General features: G+C 55.1%; 1 protein-coding gene across 1 annotated transcript in view; it reads left to right on the top strand.

Moving 5' to 3' along the window:
- The first annotated feature begins 6 nt into the window (after positions 1-6).
- The window catches only part of RAB11FIP5 (RAB11 family interacting protein 5), a 38,429-nt gene continuing 24,627 nt past the window's right edge, over positions 7-13,808 (top strand). The window contains 1 exon segment of the mRNA XM_046661701.1: positions 7-586. Within this exon segment, the coding sequence (XP_046517657.1) occupies positions 156-586 (431 nt within the window). The 5' untranslated portion in view covers positions 7-155.

Raw genomic sequence — 13,808 nt, forward strand, 5'->3', positions numbered from 1 at the left:
GCCGGCGCGGCCCAGCCCTGCCCGCAGCTGCGGCGGCCGGGTTGCGGGCGGCGGCGGCAGCGCTCCCGGCCGGCTCCCGACCGCCCCCCGCCGCTGCCCGGTGTCTCACTTGGTCCGGGTGTCTGCGCCCCTTCGGCCGCCGCCACTTCCCCGCCATGGCCCTCGTGCGGGGCGCCGAGCCGGCGGCGGGGCCCTCCCGCTGGCTCCCCACTCACGTCCAGGTGACCGTGCTGCGGGCCCGCGGGCTGCGGGGCAAGAGCTCGGGCGCCGGCAGCACCAGCGACGCCTACACAGTGATCCAGGTGGGCCGCGAGAAGTACAGCACGTCGGTGGTGGAGAAGACGCCGGGCTGCCCCGAGTGGCGTGAGGAGTGCTCCTTCGAGCTGCCGCCCGGCGCCCTGGACGGCCTGCTGCGGGCGCAGGAGGCCGACGCGGGCCCGGCGCCCTGGGCCGCGGGCTCTGCCGCCGCCTGCGAGCTGGTGCTCACCACCATGCACCGCTCGCTCATCGGCGTCGACAAGTTCCTGGGCCAGGCCACCGTGGCGCTGGACGAGGTCTTCGGCGCAGGCCGCGCCCAGCACACACAGTGAGTGAGGGGCGCTGGCGCGCCGAAACGGTTAAAGGCCTCCCGGGGCGGGGCTGGCGGGGGAGCGGGACCCCGAGCCTCGGCCAGAGCGGTGCGCCCTTTGCCTCGCGCTCAAGGGCGTAAACCGACAGGTCCGTTCTTTGCATGTCTGGGGTCGCCTTCCGATCGCCAAATGTGCGCTGTGCTGCGCTCAGCCGCTGGTGGATCCTTGGGGAGGCCTGGGGGAAGTGTGAGCCATGGCTTAGCGTTAGGAGTAGATTGTCAAGTAAAGTTCGGAGTGGGATCCAGAGGCTCTTGGACTCCTCTAGAAGGGAAATCTTGGGGCCATTGTTAGTGCCTCCGGGCCTGTCTCTCTTTCCTGGAAGGGGAGGGGAACTGCAGGCCCCAAGCCCGGCCCGCAGGGGAGTGGAGAGGCGCTGCCTCGCCCTGGGGACGAGGGAAGGTGCTGTGTTGTCCTCGAGGGCGAGACTGAACGGAGGCGCCCCACCAAATCTGGAGACTGCAGAGGGCATCTGCTTCTTGTCTGGTGATCAGATGCCCTCTGCCGCCCAGAGACGCCCCCCAACGCCCTGCCCCTCTGTGTCCCTGGTCCAAGAACAGAAAAACCTCCTAAATAAGGGAAAGAAACACTTCAGTCAGACTTCAAGCGTCTTGTCTCTCCTGCGTGAGGTGAGGGCCGTGGCATGGTTAATGCACAGTAGGTGTAATCTCCCAGTCACTTCCACCTGGAAGGGCCAGTGAGTTTTTTTAATCATTTATTTTGGCAGTGTTTAACCTTCCCTGTATTAAGATCAAGGTTTCAGGCTTGGAGCCCCATTTCCTGTTTTGAGCTTGGGCAGGATCTGGAAGCCAGGCCTCAGGGCTGACAACTTGAATGGATCACTCAAGTGGTTAACTGGGGGTGACACCTTCCCTGGATGGGGAGGTTAAGGGGATGGGAGCAGGGGTGTGCCCTTGGTGAGGACAGATGCTGGAAAGTTTTCCCTGAGTGGAATGACATCCAACTGAGTAAATCTAGGAAGGCTTGCTGGAGGAGGAGGATGAGCCTGCTGCAGACCCAAATGGAAGCAGGATTTGCATAGAAAAGGATCTGACCTTGAATATTTTTTTCCAAAATGTGGGTAGGTAAGGGCCTTCGTGGCTCTTTGTGGCTTGGGGTGGGAAGCGGGTTAGCACAGGGGCCGGTTCCGGGCAGGGCTGTCATCTGGCTCCATCTCCCCCTCCCCTGGCCTTCTCCTCTCCTTCCCTCATGACTTGCTGTTTGGTTGCTGGGTGTGGGGTCATGTGGTGTAGCTTGGCCCTTGTTTTGTTTTTTTCCTCCCCTTTTCTGTCCTCTTCCCTCCTTCCTGGCTCAGGGACCCCAAGGGGGTGGGTGTGGGGCGGAAAGCTCTCTCCTGGATCTCTTAGCATTTTCTTTTTCCACGGAGCTTCCTGTTCCCAAATTCATTCCACCCGTCTTTTCCAGTCCGTCAACCAGCACTCAGCTAATCTGACCAGACTGGGTGGATGACACATCTGGGGGACAGACAAAAAAGTCTCCAGGCTTGTGGGGAGGGGCTTCTGTGAGGTCAGGGACTTGGGGAGCGCTTCTGTGAGGTCAGTGATGTGGGGAGGGGCCTTTGATTATTTTCAGTTCCTGCCTTTGGTTTCTTCCTTAGCTGAGCGTCTGTGCCTGTAGACCCAGCAGGGCTTGTTTGCAGCCAAGGACAGTCCGTCTTGCAGAATTTCTCTTGCCACCCCTTGATCTGAATGATGGCCTTACTTTACTTTATAGAAGTCGCATCTTTTCCAGCAGGATCTCTCGGCACCCACCTGGCTGCCTTTCTTTTGAGCATGGACCTGGGTTATTTATAGAACCTGGAGGGGCCAGGAGGGGAGAGGGGCACTTGTGGTGGGCAGAGGAACAGTCTGTGGAGTTGGCCTCATCTTATGATTCACTGGACCTAGCAGCATATCCACTGACAGAGGGTGAGAGCCACCACCCCCACGCTGGGCCCCACCTCCCACCTCTGGCTCTAATGGCCACCCCTGGGGGCCTTTCCTGGAGTACCCTGCATGAGCTGCTAAGACAGTGAGTCTGCACATTGTCCACGGGGGAGAGGGCAAGACGGAGAGGACCAGGGTCTATCCTCTTAGCTTTGGGTAATGGTGGAAAAGAACAGTAGCCACTCTTTAACTCCAGGAACCAGGGGTGTTGGTCACAAGGAGGCCAGATGGTAGTCCTGTGTTGCCGAGACAGAACCTGACTGGGGAAAGGCAGCCTCATGGTTAATAGGAGGGGCCTGTGGAGTTGCACGGAACGGATTCGGGTCCCAGACCTGCCATCTTGTGGCAAGTCAGATAAACTCTTAGTGCCTCAGTGTTCTCATCTGTAAAATGGGTCTAATTTACATCCTCACACAGTTGATGTAAGAGATGAACTAAGAGTGCGATTAAAGTACGTGGACATGATTGGTGGTCAGTGTTGGGGCTCCTCTCAGGAGCTGCTGTGTGTGGTGATGGTGACGGTGGCGGCGGGGGTGCTAGGTGCCTCGACACCCCAAGGCTCCTTTGTCAGTGGGATGCTCTGTGAGGTGAGGGATTTCACTGGAGGCCTTCAAATAATTGAAGAGGAAATTCTCGAAACAAAACAATGTGATATATGGGGAAACTGATTATAACCCTCTCCCCTTGCTAAAGCCATAAGTGGGTCATCTCAGGTCTGAGAATCCTAAGAGATGCTTCTCTCCTATTTCCTTTCTGGTTTTTACCTCTGGCACCCAGCCTTGTCCTCCCCACTGGGTGCTCTGTGTGGGGTAAAACAGTCCCTTCTGTGAAGAGCCCCCGTTCCAGGCCTGTTGGATTGATGGTTAGAGCCTGGCCCCCTGGAAAGGCTGTCTGTGGGCTCAATTTGGGTTGGGAACAGTTTGTCTTTTTTCGTCACAAAGAGTGAAACTGTTGAGACCACGGGCAGGCTGCTAACTGGCCCCCGGAGAGGCTCTGTCGGCCCTGCCAGCCTTGTGCTGTTGATATAGTGGGGGGCGTCCGGGAGGCCTGTGGCTGAGGAGGACTTGGGTTGGAGACCAGAGTCATCTGCCTGGCTGGTCCTGGTGGCCTGAGACCTCCTTGAGAAGGGTGGGTTTGGGGGCACTGGAAGAGGCACCTGAGGGAAAACACAGCCTGCTGGCCTCAGGTCGGGACAGTCTTTCGGGGCTTCCATCCAGCCCTAAGCCTCTCGATAGTCTTCGTGTTACTGTTGTAGGCAGATGGCCTGTGACCTCACAGCCTTCTCTCCACTGATTTCCAGATGTGGCTGCTCCTCAGGAAGCGGCTGAGGCCACGAGGGTCCTTGGCTTCGGCTCGTGCTCCAGCCCCAGACCTGGACGCTCGTGGGGCTGCTGAGGCAGTCTGCTTTGGCTGCCCTGCCGGGGAGGGGTGTGGCTGTACTTAAACCAGTCATTAGGACGGAGGAGGCTCCGTCTCCTTTAGCTGTGAGGCAGTTTTTATTTGGGGTTGCTGGAGCAGTAGCGTCTCGGGAGCGGGGAGGGGTAGGAAGTGCCTCCTCCGTCAGACTGGGTGGCTCCTCCTGGCTGGCACAGCAGCTTCCCCTTCCCTCTGCATTTGGCCCTGGGCAGGAACCCCATCTCTGCCCTGTTCTCCCCTCCCTGTTGGCAGCTGGGGACGGGTGCCACTCAGCAGAGCCTCCACCCTGGGCGACCTTGAGGGCTGTCCATTTCCTCTGTCGGGGCTGCCTGCCACCCTGGTGCTGTGACGCTCTCACCCACGCTAAACAACTGATCTGCCCTCGTCCAGATGTTTCCCCTGCCCTCCCCACCCTGCGCCCGGACAGATAATTAACGCAACACGGGAGCTCTGTGTGCTCTCGGGAAATGAGTGCTCTATTTCGTTCCTTGTGCCCAGGGCCCGTCCTCTGCAAAACGGTGTGGTCGTGAAGCAGCTTTGCCCTTCCGCACGACCGCCTAATAAAACTACGTCCACGGGGCAGGTCCTTTATGCACCTGGCAGTCCTGCCTGGAAAGAGTCTGAGACTTTGCTCTTTCTGAGCCGGCTGAGGACCCCTTAGGTTATTTCTTCCCCCAGGATCAGCGGCAGCCAGGCAGGAAAGCTGGGCTTGGCAGGTCAAGCTGAGGCCCGGGCATGCGGCTGGGCCCAGGCCGCTCCTCAGTGAGCAGCAAGCAAGGCGGGGGTCTCTGCAAGTTCAGGTCCCAGGAGGCCGCGCTTCAGAGGAGCTGCATGGGGGAGGGGCTTTGTCACCGGCCACCTCAACCTTCTGCTGACCCCGGGGTGGGGGGCTGTGGAATCATCATGGAATTCCAGTGTCAGGGCTAGAAGAGCACTTCATGTGGAATTGAGGCTGGGGAGGGAGAGTGACGTGCTGTCAGCTACTCAGCAATTAGCGGAGGGTGGGGCTCTGTGTGGTTTCTGTGAGGCCCTGGCGGCCTGCGGAGCTATAGGATTTGGGGTAAAGAAGAGACGTCATTTGGTGCCCTGTATGCATCCCAGGGTTTCTGTGGAAGTGTCTGTGGGGTGTGGGTGAGAGAGATACATTTTGGTCAGGATGGGGAGGGGCCTTGGGGCTTATCTGTGATCCTGGAGGGCAGTCTTGTCCAAAGTGCTGGGCAGAGGCCAAGAGGGGCCCCTAGGGGGGAGGCCAAAAGAATGGGAGGACATGGACACCCCAGCCTACGTGCCCGGAGGGTGCAGTCTCGTTAGGAGGATGGACCCCCGAATTTGCAGGAAGGGCCATATCCAGGTGCTGTATTTTGGGGCCTAGCCAGAAGCGCTGGACATGTTCAGAGTAGGACAGAGCCACTGGGCTCAGCTGTGGTCAGGGCAGGCCTCCTTGAGGAGGCGACAGGCACCAAAGACCTGTCAGGCTGGCCATCGGAGATCCTGTCTGCCAACCGCCTTCTCTGAGTTCCCACACCAGTAGCAGGTGGCACTCTGTTTTGGAGGGTTATTACTTCTGTGTTGGTCTAATATCATCCATTAAGCCCTTTCTAGGTGCTGGTACTGTGCGAAGGACTTGACTTACAAGAGCTCACGGCAATCCCTACAGGTGCAGCTACTAGAGTTGTGTTTAACAGATGAAGAACCGAGGCACAGAGAGGTGAAGTGACTTTTCTAGAGGCACACAGCACATGCCGGAGTTGGGATTTGGACCCGGGCAGCCTGGCTTCAGAGTCTGCTCTTCACTCCCACGCTGTGCTGCCCATCTCAGTTTTCCCCCACATCTCCCACAATTCAGCTCTGCTTAGGACCAGGTGCTCAGCCGCTGCCCTCCTGAGGGTTCCTCTCGCCTCCCCAAAGCCCCTCTCTGTGGTTAGGCTGGGGGCTCTGTGAGCATGCCCTGCGTCTCCTGTGTGAGGCCTTGGCTGACTGGGGTAAGCACGTTTGGTCTGCAGCTCGGCGTCTGTCTCGGAGAACGGGGCTGTTGCCTGGTACTTTAGGAAGGAGGGTATCACTGCCACCAGGGGTCTCCCAGGAGTGGGAGGAGGCCTGGAAGCTCTGCCTTGGCCCCAGGCCCCCCTACCCTGGGGAGATTTGCTCCCACTGGCTTATGCAGTAGAGCAGGGCTTGGGAGCATCAGCAGACACAAGACTTCCTGACCTTTCCCGAGACATCACGTGCTGGTTTTACTGTGACAGAGCACGCCGAGTCGTCCGGTTCCTCCTCCTGCAAGCCTTGTAGTTGGCCTTTTTTTCTTTTGTTCAACATCTAGGAAGCAGTTACTGGGCAACCTTTGTGCCTAGGTTAGAGCTTTGGAGGAAAGGAAAGAGAGAAAATTTATAGGCCTAGAAGGGCGAAAATATGCCTGAGACAAGACTTACACAGGAAGGATAAGTAGCCTACAAAGCAGCATAGAAAAAGTGTGAGAGAAGGAAAGGGTCAGATGAAGCATGAACTCACCGGGGGTGGAGTGATCAGGGTGGGCTGCCTGGGGGAGGCGGGACCTTGAATGACGGGTGAGGTGTGAGCGGGGCTGGGTGAGTTTTGGGGAGGGAGACTGCCCCTCCTGGAAGGGGAGGTGGTTCGGTGGGGCTGGGCCAGGGGAGGGAATGGAGGGGAGCCAAGCTTACTGACTTTCTCTACTTCTTATTTATTTTTGAGTAGTTCACCTGGTTCAAATTCTAAAGGTACAGAGGGTACACAAAAATCTCCCTCGCCTCGACCTTGTGTCACCTAGCTCCTCTTGGCAGAGGCAGCCAACATTACCAGTTCTTGTGTAACCTTCCAACTCATTCCTTGCATTTTTTTTCTTTGCTAGTTTTTTCTTGGTGAGGAAGATTGGCCCAGAGCTCACATCTGTTGCCAATAGTCCTTTTTTTTTCCTCCTCCCCAAAGCCCCAGTACATAGTTGTATATCCTAGTTATAAGTCCTGGTTCTTCTATATGGGATGCTGCCACAGCATGGCTTGATGAGTGGTGTGTGGGTCCACACCCAGGATCCGATCTGGTGAGCCCCGGGCCACTGAAGCAGAGTGCATGAACTTAGCCATTATGTCACTGGGCCAGCCCCTCATTCTGTGCCTTTAAAGCCAAGACATTATGTATTTTCTTCTCCCCACCCTTTTTGTTCACACAAATGCAACATTCTCTACACACAGGTCTGTACCTACAGTCAGCTTGACATCCCCACATAGGGGTGTTTATTGTTTGTCTCTACCCGTTGTGGGTCTGAACTGAGACCCTGGCAAAGGGATGGCCACTACTTAGTTTTGTCCTCCGTGACCCAAGACTCCTGTTTCGGGTGAATATGGGGTTAGGAGCAAACTGGGGAGGAGGGTGTAGTTAAGTAGAATTTCTTCCTTGTTCCCCCATCTGCCAAAGAGCCCCTGGGAGAAGTCGTCTTGCTCCTTCATCCCGGGCAGGGTCATTGCTGGCAGTCCTGGGCTACATTGCTCCCACGGGGCTGATGACAAGCCTGTAAAAGGCCCTTGATAGACAGTAAACCCAAATCTTTATGTGTGGGTTGGCCTACTTTTCAGAGTGCTTTCCCGGCATCACCTCATTTCATTCCTCCCTGAGGGCAGGCAGGGTGACCCTCCTCTGTACAGATGTGAAGGAGACTGGGGTCTCAGGAGGTGGGATGACCTGTCTGAGGTCACATGACTTGTTAGTGGCAGCCAGACTTCTGACGTTGAAGCCCAGTGCTTGCTTTTCTCCGTTGTGCCTTCAAATGTCCGTGCTCTCTGTTGCTGTCTGTGGTGGCTAGCCTTGTCTCCAGGCGTTTTTATAGCTTTGCCTTGGCCGGGTGAACGTGGCCACGTCTGAGGCAAGCTGGCGGTGACAGACCACGTCCGAGGCAAGCTGGCGGTGACAGACCTTTGGAGCCTCCAGCAGAAGGAGGAATGAGGATCAGCGAAAAGTTTGTGCCCGGGAGGGAGAGGGTGGTGGACCTGGCTGGGGTCTGAGGTGAGCTGAGTGGGCCATGCCCAGGGAGTCAGGGGTAACCAACGAAGGGACAGTCTGGGCTCCGAGAGCTGTTGGTGCCAGGCACGGCGCCAGAGACGGTGATGAGAATCATCTTCTGGCCTGATGGAGGCAGGATCCTGTCCTGCGACTGTGTCTGCTTTGCGTTTTTACTGTAGATAGCAAATCAAAGGGCAGGTTAGGTTGTGGTTACAGGCAGCCAGAGGGGATTGGCCTGCGGCCACGTGCCTCCTGTCTGATGGAGTGTAGGGAGGGCTGCTTTTGTGGGGATCCAGGGGCTGGAGGAGACTGGGGGAGAGGTTTCCAGCTGTCTTTCCAAACTCTGAGTAATCACAGTTTTACTTGGCCCTTCTCCCTGCCCCTAACTGGCTTGTTTTATCAGCCCTCTTTACAGAGGTGAAATGACTAGTTTAAAACCACTTAGTAAGTCAGAGCCAGGACCAGAACCCAGGTCTCCCATCTTCCAATCCACTAGAGTTTTCCCACTATGCCCTTAAAATAATTTTTATTTTTAACTTATTTTGGGGACTAGCTGAGCCCCGCCAATTCTGTCTCATTTATCCAGCAGGCGTTAGAAGGTGTTCCATATATCAAGGCCCTGTCCCTGGGTTGTGGGGGATAAAAGGGCCGGCCGGTAGCGTAGTGGTTAAGTTCCTGCACTCTGCCTTGGCGTCCAGGGGTTCACCCGTTTGGATCCCAGGTGTGGACCTACATGCTATTCATCAAGCCATGCTGTGGTGGCATCCCAAATACAAAATAGAGGAAGATGGGCACAGATGTTAGCTCAGCGACAGTCTTCCTTAAGCAAAAAGAGGAAGATTGGCAACAGGTGTTAGCTCAGGGCCAATCTTCCTGACCGGGGGGAAAAAAGTCAATAAGAGTCCCTGCTGTCCGTAAGTAGTATGAGTGCAGGGTAGAGTGGCTTTGCCGGAGTGCTGCTGGAGGGGGACGAACGGGGGTCGCTCCCGGCCCCTCATACCTTCCCCATTGCTCCTGTCTTAGTTTAGGAATTTTTTTTTTTTTTTTTTTACCTCTGCTCTGTTATCATAGCTTTGGCTGCCTTTTTATAAGCCAGAATGCCAGTTTATTAATTGGTGGTGAGAAATCACTGCTAAGGCGTAAGGAGTTGCTCGGGTCTGCCTGGCCATGCGACCTGCCCCTGGCTGTGCTGGCCTCCTGCTGGTCTCGTGGCCTCGCCTCTCTGCTGTCTCTTTCCCTCTTCCTGCAGCCCAGTATGCATCAGGTCATGTCCTGCTTTTGTTTCCTGGAGTGCTCTTCAGGGCCCAGAATAAAGTTACCACTCTTTAGTGTGATGTTCCAGGCCATCTTCTGTCTGCCCCAAAGCACCTTTCTGCTGTCTTCACCTGTCCAGCCCTGGGCACCTGTGTATTCTGTTCCTTCCACCTGGAAGGTCTCCTTGCCCCCCTGCTTGCCTCCTTCCTACCCATTGTTCAAGGCCCAGTATAAATGCCATGTCCTTTACTACCCCCTCCCTAAATCATCTTACTACTCCCCTTTAACCTTCTTGCACACTTTATTTGTGCATTTTTGTGGTGTTGATCGCCTTCCTTTATTTATGTGGCTATCTTGTTTCCCCACCAAGATGTAAGCTTCTCCAGGAGGCTCCCTTTCTTCCTGGCAAATACTCGGGAAATGTTTTGAGCGGAGACCTGGCTGAGGCCCCTCTGGTTGGGTGGAATTTCACTGGTGAGTTCCCTGTGCTTCTAAGACCTTGTGAGTGTCAGGGTAGGCTGTGGGGACCCCATGGGCCAGGCCCTGTGCTGGGGCTGTTGCCGTGAGTGGGCAGGGCTGAGCTCACAGGTGGGCACAAAGCTCAGAGACCAGGAGCGGGGCTCAGCCGTGGGATGAGGAGAAAAAGCCTGGTCCCAAGGCTACCCCCGACCTCCACAGGGTCTAGTCAAAGTGCAGCGTTAGTCTGTGTGGGACCAGAAGGAAAGTATGAATGAGCCCGTGTTCCCTAAATGCTTTGATACGCATCTCCAGCCATCGCCGACAGATTCGGATGCTTTTTAAAAAACATAACCATAATGCCCTTATCACACACATACAATCAACAGTTCCTTAATTATCATCCAGTCTCCAGTCTGTATTCAAATTTCCTTGATATCAGCACTCTCTCTTCATGGGTGGCTTCCTGAGTCACGATCCAAATAGGGCTCCTGCACTGTGCCTGGCTGTTTGGTCTCCCAGGATAACAGTTCCCTCCCTCTTTGTGTGGGACCCCTACCTGATGGAGGAGCTTTGTCCCTGAGAATATCCCGCACTGTGGCTCCCGCTGATGGGTTCCTCATGACGCCCTTCCCCTGATTCTCTAGCCCCTGAGCGCTAGTCGCTAGGTCTGGAAGGCCCCTTCCTCACGCCCCGCCTCCTGGCCCCGCGTCCTGGCCGGAGTCCTTCCCCAGCTGGCTGACTCCCCTGCGAGGCCTCACTGTCTGCGTCTCATCTTCAGTGAGGTCCAGATTAAGTGGGTTCTGGGCTATTAGCCCCACCCAGCCCTTATGAGGTTCTCCATCGCCCTTTGTCCCAGTGGTTTTAGTATCCACTGATGATTGCCACCTAGGTCTCCAGTTCTGTCTCTTCTTCCACATCTTCAGGAATCTGCCGTAAGGAGGAGCTTTGTCTCTCAATTATTTGATCCCTCTCCATAGGAACAGCAGGCTGGCACAGTTCACTCAGGGATAGCTGGAATGGCAATTCTCTGCCACTATTTTTTACTTAGTGATGACTTTCAAATTAAAAACCTACCCTACCCCGGATAGTGTGCATGACACCACTCATTTACGTGGCAGGAGTTTCCTGCCAGAGCAGACATTGCAGGGCAGCCTGGGGGCGGTGGGGACACGGTGGCCCACCTCTGAAAGCTGCAGGCCTTTTGAGGGCAGGTGATTTAATCTACACAGCATCGCTTGAGATGGCCGACAGCTGGCCTGGAGCAGGAATCTGGGGCGCACAGTGTTATGGACAGATATCTTAGTGTTTTCTCCCACACTTTCCCCCGACATCTCATTTTTGAGTCCCACGTTTTCTCCACTCTGGAACCCTGCAGCCCCCAAATTTGTACGAACTCTCTCAGGGAAGCCAAATGGGGAGAATGGGGCTGGAAAGGGAGAACTGGATTAGCATATCTTTCCTCTCCTTCACATTGGCTCCTCCCTTTCCCTTCTAGAAGATTCTCCAGCTAGCACATTGGGCAGCACAGTTGTCTTTCCTAAGGGCCTCTTGGCTTCATTTGCCTCAGGGGGTGGGGTTTGACTCCTGCAACTGTCAGCTTGCAGGCCGCTCTAGCTGTTCACTAGCCTGAGGGGAGGCCTGTCTCTGAAGAGGCAGGCTGCAGCCACAGCCAGAAGTGAGAAGCTGCAGACCTGGTGGGCTGCAGCTGTAGCAGTTGAGGACCAGCCCCAGGGAAGTTGGAGGTTGTGCTGTTGGGGCCGTGAATCAAACAAGCCCTCGGAGCAGCCTCCTCCCCAGCTGGCAGGTGCACTTGGCTGTTTTTGTTTCCCTGGAGTCACCTTCACTGGCATGCAGGGTGTTTGAGGGGCAGACTGAGCACTGTAGCGTGACGTGGGAGCCTCGGGGCCTCTGGCCGGCTTCTTGCCCCTTGCCGGGCCTTCCCAGGCCCCTGAGTAGGAAATGGGGCACAGCACCTTTCCTCTGCTTCGAGATCTCAGTGATTGCCATGGACCTAGTGGGCAGAAAGGGGAAGACGTGCTCTCCTGCTGCCTCTGCCCTCCTTACTGTGAGCAGCTGTGCTTGGCCCTCTCCGTGCCGAGAACCACTTTGGTATCTGGGGAAGCCTGTAGACCCCTTCTCAGAACAAGATCTCTAAATATATAGGATTACAAAGTACACCAATGATAATGAAGCACATTGATCAATATATTAAAACATTAATTATGGAAATGTTTGCTAAAGTAACATGTGTTTTATTACTATATTAAATAAGATGATCCAGTGGTGCTCTAATAACTTGAGAGTTCAAAGCAGTGATGAAGGTAAACAGTATTTTGTGACATCTGCAACGTCTGTAGTGGGATGTGAAGGTACCTGCTTTCTCTTGGTGACACAGGCGTAGGTACTGCTGCTGTACTACTCCTGTTGCAAAAATTCATAATTGGAAGAAATGCTAAATTTCAGATAGAGGTTAGGGGAGATAAAGATGTAATTTATCTCCCGTCTAACACATACCGCCTGCTTTAGAGAAATAAGGGAGTGACTTTGGACTCCTTGGCTGGGCAGGAAGCTTGGGCCTCTGGGCTTGGGTATGTGTGTGTGTGTTGTACTTGCACAGGGAGGCAGTCTAGTGCAGTGATCAGGGCTAGGGGCTCTGGAGACAGGGAGCCTGAGTTCAAATCCCGGCTCTCCTACTTATTAAAAATAAGTGAGTCACTTAGCTCAACGGGCATCTCTGCGCCCAGTGTCTGCGTCTGCGAAAATGTGTGAGCTGACACTCCTGTGGCATTTCCCATGTGCCAGGCCCTGTTTTCTGAGTGCTCCACACATAATCCACTTAATCCTCATAGTGGTCTGTGAGGGGAATGGACGTCCATTACCCCCGTCTTATAGACAGGTGTGGAAACTGAGGCAGGAAGAGATGAGGTGACCCGCTCAAGGTTACATAGTGGCTAAGTGGTGGGGCTGGGACTTAAAGGAGGCAGCCTGGCTCCAAAGTCCATGCCAGGAGCCACTCTCAGGGTCTGCCTCCCACACCTACCTCACAGAGCTGTGAAGAGGATTAGTGAGGTATAATTTGGTGTGTTGAGTGCGTAGGATAGAGCCAGCATGCAGTAAGTGCTAACTGAGATATGTGGTTGTTAACGGTGATAAGATTCGTGGCCTTTGAGGCCTAGTGATGGGGTACAGTGGGATCAGCAGCCCCCCTCCATTCTCGGGGCTGGGTACTTCTCAGGTCTGGTTGGTCTTCTCTCAGGGAAGTTAATAAGATTCTTAGCTCAGAGATGGCAGGTGAGGGTGTCAGGGTTAAAGAAGGTCCCCTGTTGGAATTGTCCCCTTGAAGCCTGGCACCTGTGGCTCCTGCCCTCAGGAGGCACCTGTTGGGGGTGGTGGGCACGGAGCCTCCTCTTTGCTCTTTGGGAGCTTCTAGTCTCATGGGTAAGACCCATGGGTTTGTGATGATAGAAATGTTACACAATTGTTCAGTTGTGAACAGGACAAACAAGTTCAATTCATAGATAATTTGTTAGTTCATTGGACAAATATTTAAGTGTCCACTATTTTAAGTGCTGGGGAAGCAGAGACGTGCCGAATCAAGTTGCCTCCTGTGGAGCAGGGGAAGACAGCCGTTAAGCAGCTGTGTATACATGCATCATTTTACTGTCTGGGACACACGCACAAGTGCACGCACACGCACAGTGTCAGGTAGCATTAAGTATGCTGAAGAGATAAAAGGGGGTGAGGGGCAGTTGTAGTTGGGGCACTCAGGGAAGACTGAGGAGGTTCAGGTGAGCTGATTAGAGTGAGGGAACCGTGGTCCGAGATCTGGGCCTGTGTCTCAGGCAGAGAGAAGAGCAGGTGTGGTGGCCTTGAGGTGGGAACATGCCTGATGGGGTCTGGGACACCGGGAAGGCCAGCGTGGGATGATAGACGCAGAGTCACAGGAGCCGGGACCCAATAAATGGGTCCTCTCCACCATTCCAAGGAGGGGCGTGATGAGCTCCGGTTTCACCTGTTTGCTGGGTGGAACGTGGATGGCAGGAGGCGGGTAAGCAGGCTGCTGGTGGTGGACTGCACTCTAGCAGTCAGTGGTGAG

Source organism: Equus quagga, chromosome 5 (assembly GCF_021613505.1).
Source record: "Equus quagga isolate Etosha38 chromosome 5, UCLA_HA_Equagga_1.0, whole genome shotgun sequence".
Classification (NCBI taxonomy): Eukaryota; Metazoa; Chordata; class Mammalia; order Perissodactyla; family Equidae; genus Equus; species Equus quagga.